Source organism: Ictidomys tridecemlineatus, chromosome X, assembly GCF_052094955.1.
Source record: "Ictidomys tridecemlineatus isolate mIctTri1 chromosome X, mIctTri1.hap1, whole genome shotgun sequence".
Taxonomy (NCBI): Eukaryota; Metazoa; Chordata; class Mammalia; order Rodentia; family Sciuridae; genus Ictidomys; species Ictidomys tridecemlineatus.
This window is the reverse complement of record NC_135493.1, coordinates 3,204,411-3,211,819: the sequence shown is the minus strand read 5'-3', so window position 1 is coordinate 3,211,819 and position 7,409 is coordinate 3,204,411. Positions and strand designations below refer to the sequence as shown.

Genomic DNA, 7,409 nt, shown 5'->3' with positions numbered 1-7,409 from the left:
GCCCCAAAATACCTTGGTTCAGGGCAAAACCAGATTGCTCTTCACTGGAATACCATCTTCTCATACCTCCTTTACTTATTCTTAGGTCTTAGAAGACATTTCACCATCTTCATGATGTGACTGCTGAACTTAGATTACCATTCTACAGATAAGAGTGGGTCTAGTTTACCCTAGTATCCCAATGCCAACCCAGGTCCTTGAAAATAGTGAATGCTCAATGAAAGCTTGGGGAAGAAATGAGCCAGTGAGCAGAGGTTTCATTTATTATAATTTAATTTTGATTTTAAGTTAACAGATCCAGGTGTATGTCTTTTAATTTTACAGAATGTAAGACTAAATGTAATACAATAATAAAAGTCAATATGTTAAATTTTTTCCTTTACTGCTAAATCCATCCACATTTCCAAGAAAATTCCAATCCCAATGCTATGTATGTTGTTACAGATTACAGAAAAGATAGAAAGCCTCCCAATTTGTTGTACAAAAGAGCAAAACTCTATTAAAGTGGGTAACAGGATGAATGTGAGATGAATGTATTTGTAAGCTTAGATTCTGTGTCCCATACACCTTCTTGTAAAATTAACATTTTGAAACACCAAAAGGAAAATAAATTCCCAAATCACCTAAATAGTAAAACAAGGACATTTTATAATGTATTCTCCCGAACTCCAGTCTGAACTTCAACTACTTTGATTATTGACTATGCAGGACCTTACTTTGGGCATAAAGAACTGCTACTGGCACTAAAACTTGCTCTGGCTGGGGAAGCAGCATCATCTGTTGTGGCAACTCTGGCCTGGGCTTTCTCTTCCTCATCTCTCAAAGCCTCCTCATACCATACTGGGAAGGCTCTGGGATCACTCCCATTGACCTTAGCCAAAAATTCCAAAAGACTCATTTTACTAGTTTCATTGTGGGCCCTTGGGCCCCACAGAAACTCATAGTGAGCAGGATCACTGTTAGGCACCTGCCGATACACCAGGTACTCTTCCTGCACCCAATCGTGGGTGATAAGCTTCCTGGGATCCCCATAGATGAAGTGTTCCCTCCCAGCACACACCCCCATAACACTCAGTGCTTCCCAAACTACCTCCTCAGAGGCACAGTTGCCCTCCATGAATATAATGCTCAGTATAAGTACCAGGAGGCCAACCTTGGGCATGCCCTGAACTTCACTCAGCATCCCATCATAGGTGAGGCCAAGGGTAGTCACAAGGACATAGGAGTGACTCGAGGGATCCACTTCCTTCAGGTCAATGCCAAAGACAAGCTGCATGCACTCAGAAGCCTCACTGAAGATCACAGGGAAGTGCTCCTGGTAATTTTTGATGACACTATTCAGCATTTCTGCCTCTGTAGTCAGCTCTTTCATTCGATACTTGAGGAGCAGAAATTCTACCAAATCATTCACCTTTTCATCTATCTCACTTCTAGACAAGGACTTACTACCTGTCAGGGATTGGGAGGTACTTGGACCCTCTTCTCCTTGGCTGGAGACATCAGATTGGCTGCATGGAGTAGAGGTCGTGGCAGTGTGGGAGGACGAAGCTGTCAGAGGACTCTGGGAAGGACTTAGTAACTCATCATAACCAAAATCTTCCTCTGGGGAACTTGACAGTAGAGGATAGCAAGAGGAGGAAGTGGAGGAAGAGGAGCCGGGGAAAGAGGAGGAGCAAGTGGAGGAGGAAGAGGAAGTATCCTCCTCATCCACAGCTGTGGAAACCTGGGCATCCATAAGGGCCTGTTTCTCCATTTGGGCCTGAAGGTCTTCCTCAAGCATGTAGCGCCGACGCTTTGGGGCTCGAGGCATAATGATTCTGGTCTAAGACAGCAAGATGGAGGATGGACAGGAGCTTAGTGTTGAAGACTTACCAGCCTGGGGAGAGAAGGTGCGTGTCAGGGCCTTAGCTGAGAACTGAACCCTTGGAACCCCTCACAAAGGCCCACTACAGGTCTTCTCTTTGGGCAATGCTCTAGGGCTATTCAAGTTCCTCTCCTGGTAGGCCTATTTCCTGAAAACCTGAGGCAGGAAGTGAGGCAACTTCTGTGGGTACAGCAAGCCTACAGAGCACAAGGCCCAGGGTTAATAGTAGGGCTTCTGGGGCCTGAGCTCTGTGAGACTCCCTCTGTCCTGGTTAGTGTGGGATCCTTGATACACATTCCCAGAGTGCCCCACACCATGACTCCAAATACTGCCTGGGCCTCCTCTGCTCCAGGACCTGAGGACACTGCCTCATACAAAACCTTCACGGCCTGGTTCCAGGAGTTCTTGTAAGAGGCACTGAGGGGTCCCACAGGTTTCAGACTCCAAGCACAACCTGATCCACCAGCCCTGATAGGAGGGACGGGCTGCCTTCTGTGAGGTCCCCACTGCTTACTCTGGGCCCTTACCTTTCCCCTGGCAGGACCTGGATACCACCCATGTGCTGGCCTGAAGGGCACTCTGTGAAGAAGTGCCCACCTTCCTGTGAAGGAACACAAGGCAGTGAGGGGCCTCACATATGGCCGCACCTTCTCAAAGGTGAAGCAAGAGCTGGCCAAATTCAATGGTTCCGTGTGTCCTGGCCATGGAGGATCTGGCTCAGTCCTCACCTTAGGTATGAGATGCTCTCTAATGATCTAAGGGCACCTTCCTTAAACCTTAACAAAGCCTTAAACAAACCCTGTCTATGTGAGACACCCAGAAAGGAAGTGAGGGGAAGGTAAAGCCAATGGAACTGGGTTGTCCCATGGCTGAGAAGAAAGGGCAGGTGAGGATCAGGGTCCTTGTGTTCCACTGAAGAAGTTCCTTCTGTCCTTACCTGACTCCTGGCTATGCCCGAGATCCTCCTTCTGCTTTCCTGAGCCCAATCCCCTCTTACTGAGGCCTTCACTTCTCTGAAACCAATGACACACAGAAAATAAAGGAACCTTTACAACCCTGCCTGGGCTTCCTGTGCTGACAGCAGGTAACGGGAAGATTTCTGAGGGGCATCCACTGTATTCTGGGACCCTTGACCTTCCCCTAGGGTCCTCACTTTACTCTTGGGTAACTGGGACACCTGTGTCTGATGACCAGATAGTGATCCCTGTGCTAAGATGAAGTTACCCTGTCACATCAGGTTCCTCAGTTCTCCAAGAGCCTGGTACTTCCCAGAGAAGTGAACAGTTTCCCACTGCCCTTGTGTAGGTTCTCCAGGGCTAGTGGTTGGACCTGGGTCCAAAGTATTATGGGCTGAGAGATTACCCAAGTCCTTACTCATGCCCACGCCTGCCCTTCCTCACTACCACCCCATCTGAGATGAACTGACGTCTTTACACCAAGACCCCATCTCCCTGAATACCTCCCATATTTGCGCCCATGGCAGAAGATCTTGCCACTTAGGGCCTCCTAGGGCTGACTATAGTGGGCAGGCACACTGTGTGGTATCCACTGGGTCAGAGATGGGGATACTTTCAGTCCATACCTTGGGTCTGGCAGGACCTGGATTCCTCCCTCTGCTGACATGTTATCACCTCTTGGACCAAGGTCCCTACACATGTAAAACCTCTCAGCCAAACCAGGAGGCAGAAATGAGCCAGAGTTACTTCCAGTGACCCTGAATGGGGTAGATTACAAGGGAAGCCAGGTTCTGTGAGGTCCCTTCCTTTGGGAGGTATGGCATTCAGTCCCTGTCACCAAAGTTCCTCACCTTGATTCCCGGCAGATGCTGGAACCCTCCCTCTGCTGACCAGCTGTGGCTCCTCTGCCGTCCTGACGAGCTCTCTCACACCAAGGCCTCACCTCCCTGATTTGGAGGAGACAGAAGTGAGGACAGCACATTTGGACACGGCTGCATGGGGTTTCCCCAGGTTAACAGACCAGCAGGTTCCAGGGGCCTCCTTTGTCTGGAGTGTCCTCAAGGTACTCATATTCACTCCTGACAGGGTCTGGGCCCTTTCCCCTCTGCTGACCTGTAGATACAACTTGCAGGCCAAGGCCACTGTCTCTTGGAAGGTCCAAAGGGGGAAGAAGGTGTGGGATCCCTTCCCCAAAGTCCCGCCTGAAGCCACCCCAGGCTGCCAGCAGGGGCAGTTTACCCATGTGTGGATCTGGGCTGTTACTGAACTTCCCAGAAGCCCCTGAGATTCCTCCCTCTGCTGACCTGAGAACACACACTTCAATCATGGTCACTCATCCCTGACACCCTGGAAGCACAGGAAGGTGCTGCCTCTGGCCACCCTGCCCTGGCCTAGCAGGGTAGAGGTCCCCCTTTGATCTGGAGTCCAAGCCCCCCTCCTTCCTCCCTGAGTCCTCCCCTTGACTCCTGGCAGCAGCCCACTCCTCTCCTAAACTGAGTCCTCCTCCCTCAGATTCCAGAGTCAGAATGAAGGACAGGCTCAGTCTAAAAGCAGGGGCAGGACTAGGTGGTGCCCGTTCTGTGTCCTAGGGCACTCAGTCCTCCCTCATTTCTAACCCTGACTGCCAACAGGCCCTCCTTCTTCTACTGAGTCTCTTAGCTCCCTTGGACCAAGATGCCAAAGTCAGAAATCATAGTCCCTGAAAACCTGCTACAGGCTTCCCAGGGATGAGAGTAGACTAGGCCTGATTCAAGGTTACCTCAGTCCTTCCTCAGTGCCCCCCTTGACTTCTAGCTGGTCTGGGCACCTCTTCTTGTTTACCTGAACCTATGCTTGTGCTACTAAACTATAACCTCACTCAGACATGAATGCCAAAGCCAGGAACCACTTTTTTCTTTACCTTATATGAGGCCTCCCTGGGCTGACTGCAGGGGCAGATTTCTATGGTGTTCTGGACATTCTATAGTATATAGCCCCTCCTCCAAGACCAAGGGCATCACTTGTGTCAGATACCCAACTGAGGTTGTTAAGGTACTGCACCTCTACCCACCATGCCTAGATTTTCCCAGGTCTGATCTCAAGGGCTGAGTTGGATTTTGTGGGACTCCTCTACCAGTATCAAGTGGATCCCTTCATTCTTTCCTGTCTCTCCTCAACATGGTTTCTGTCAGTTTTTTGATCCTCATCCTCTGCTGATCTGTGTCCTTTGAGACTAACCAGGGTTCTTTAAAGCTGAGTGAAGGGCTCATTCCCCCCAATCTGGCCCTGTGTGCTGCAGAGCTGACCACACAGGCAAATAAGTATAATTTTCTTGAACTCAGGGATGCTCTACCACTGAACAACATGTCTGTCTCTTTACATTTTATTTTTAAATTTTTGAGACAGGATCTTATTTGCTTAGGCTGCCCTTGAACTTGCCATCCTCCAGTCTCAGCATCTCAAGTAACTGGAAGTATAGGTATGCACCCTCACTCCATCCAGACCTGCATAATTTGGGGTGGAACTGAAGCTAGATTTAAAGATAGGTAGTTAGTGTAGTTAGGTAAATTCGGTCTAATATCGAGTAAGGTAAAGAAAATGGAGACCATTATTATTTTTTTAGAGAGAGAGGGAATTCTTTTTAATATTCATTTTTAGTTTTTGGTGGACACATCATCTTTATTTTTTAAATTTTTATGTTGTGTTGAGTGTCAAACCCAGCGCCCTGTGTATGCCAGGTAAGTGCCCTACCACATCACCAGTTGAGCCACATCCCCAGCCCAAGAGACCATGATTGAGAATGGAATCCAGGAAACCAGAGCTGCACTTGGGGAAATTGAAATGTTAGTGTCCCCAAGGCCCAGAACCCATCCTAAGGAACTGTTAAGGAAGTAGCTCCCAGTAAACAGGGAGGTGCTAATCAAAAACCACCCCAGGCCCTTCCTGGTCCGATTACTCCTTCAGCCCACCCAGGCCCCACATTTGGCCTTTCCATCTGCATTCTAGCACTGAAAGATAAAGGGAAACAAAGGAAATGAGTGTGGGAAAGCTGAAAGAAGACCTTAGCTGTAAAAAAGGGAAGACCTCACCCTTCCATGGATTCCAACTTTGCCTTTAGGGTCCCCTTCTTCCTCTGGGGAGAAGTTTTTTCTGCTGTCCTTTAATTAAAACTTCCACTTTGCACTCTACACTTGCCTCTGTGTGCTTCTGTGGTGTTATACTTCAGCATTGGGGAAGCAAGGACTCATCACCAGTAAACAGTGGTAATAGAAGTTTCTCAGTTTATCCTGAGCATCTCAGTTTGTCCTTTTCTTTTTTCATGCAAGTTGCAAGTGTGCCAAGCTCTCTAATACTGAGCTACACCCAAAATCCAAATCTTGACATCAACATAGTGCTGGTACTGTGTGCTACACAACCGTGAAGCACAATCATGAAAACAAGGTCCTACTGAAGAATATCCTGCTAAGTGAAATAAGCCAATCCCCAAAATGCAAAGGCTGAATGTTTTCTCTGATATGTGGATGCTAACACACAACGGCATGGGTGGGAGGCATAGGAGGGGGGGCAGCGAGAATAGAAGTACATGGATTAGGACAAAGGGGAATGAAGGGAAGAGGGAGGCGATGGGAATAGAAAAGACAGTGGAATGAATCTAACAGAACTTTCCTTGTATGTAGATGAATACACCACAGTGAAACTCCACAGTATGTATAACCACAAGAATGGGATCGTAATTAGAATAAGATACACTGCAAGTATGCATAATATGTCAAAATGCACTGTACTGTCATATATATATATATATATATATATATATATATATATAAATGAGATTATATATATATATATATATATATATATATATATATAAATGAGAGAGAGAATTTTTTAAAAATCAAGGTCTTAACGTCTGTCCCATCCCCAAAGCAAACTCAGTGAATATCACAACCCACCGAATACCTGGGGCCACCTATTGTGGCAGGCAGGGCCGGATTGGGGTTCCCGAACTTTTCCCTTGGGCCCCTCACATACTATTGTCGTTGAGCCTGGACCACAGGTCTCTACATACCCTCTGTTGGACCGGCACCACATCCCTCAGACCAAGACTTCACCTGTAAGATTCTGGAGAGCAAACTGAGGTTTAGCCTCATTCAGAAAACAGTTCTTGTGTCGGTTGACTTGAGATGGCGCCGCACGGGGAGCCTCCACTTCCTCAGCACTCCAGGGCGGAAGTCAGGGTGCATCACATCCGGCCAGGCTATCCTGACATCAGAGGTAGGCTTCTCTTCCGGTGTCTGAGGTCCCCTTGATCCCCCTTAAGAATTGTTTTTATTTTGATCCTGGGTCCTGAGTCTTTTCCATTGGTTGATCTGTGTCTGGTTCCTCACTAAGAGTAATAACATTTACTCCTGGTCAGAGCCTGGAGCTCTTTTCTCTGATGATTAGAGGCTGCACTCTTCTGTTCAAATCTCACGTTCATAAATCCCTCCCCCTCACCATGATTTGGGGTACCCCTGAGCTGTCTGCAGGGGTATGGTAAAATTGGAATCCCTCTATTCTGCAATATGAGGTCTCCTCACTTCTACATCAATATCATTGTCTTCACTGCT

At 47.8% G+C, this 7,409-nt stretch overlaps 1 protein-coding gene across 1 annotated transcript; it reads right to left on the bottom strand.

Moving 5' to 3' along the window:
* Window positions 1-302: 302 nt before the first annotated feature.
* Window positions 303-7,192, bottom strand: LOC101971959 (melanoma-associated antigen 10). Its single transcript, XM_040286791.2, has 4 exons — window positions 6,912-7,192; window positions 3,672-3,767; window positions 2,802-2,877; window positions 303-1,876 (listed from the first exon to the last, which is right to left on the bottom strand). Exon 4 carries the CDS (start codon window positions 1,808-1,810, stop codon window positions 713-715), a length of 1,098 nt encoding a protein of 365 aa, XP_040142725.2. The 5' UTR covers window positions 1,811-1,876; window positions 2,802-2,877; window positions 3,672-3,767; window positions 6,912-7,192; the 3' UTR covers window positions 303-712.
* Window positions 7,193-7,409: the final 217 nt, after the last annotated feature.

Bases quoted from the DNA above. Each gene is read 5' to 3' on its own strand.
- LOC101971959 (XM_040286791.2), bottom strand. From the start codon at position 1,810: ATGCCTCGAGCCCCAAAGCGTCGGCGCTACATGCTTGAGGAAGACCTT.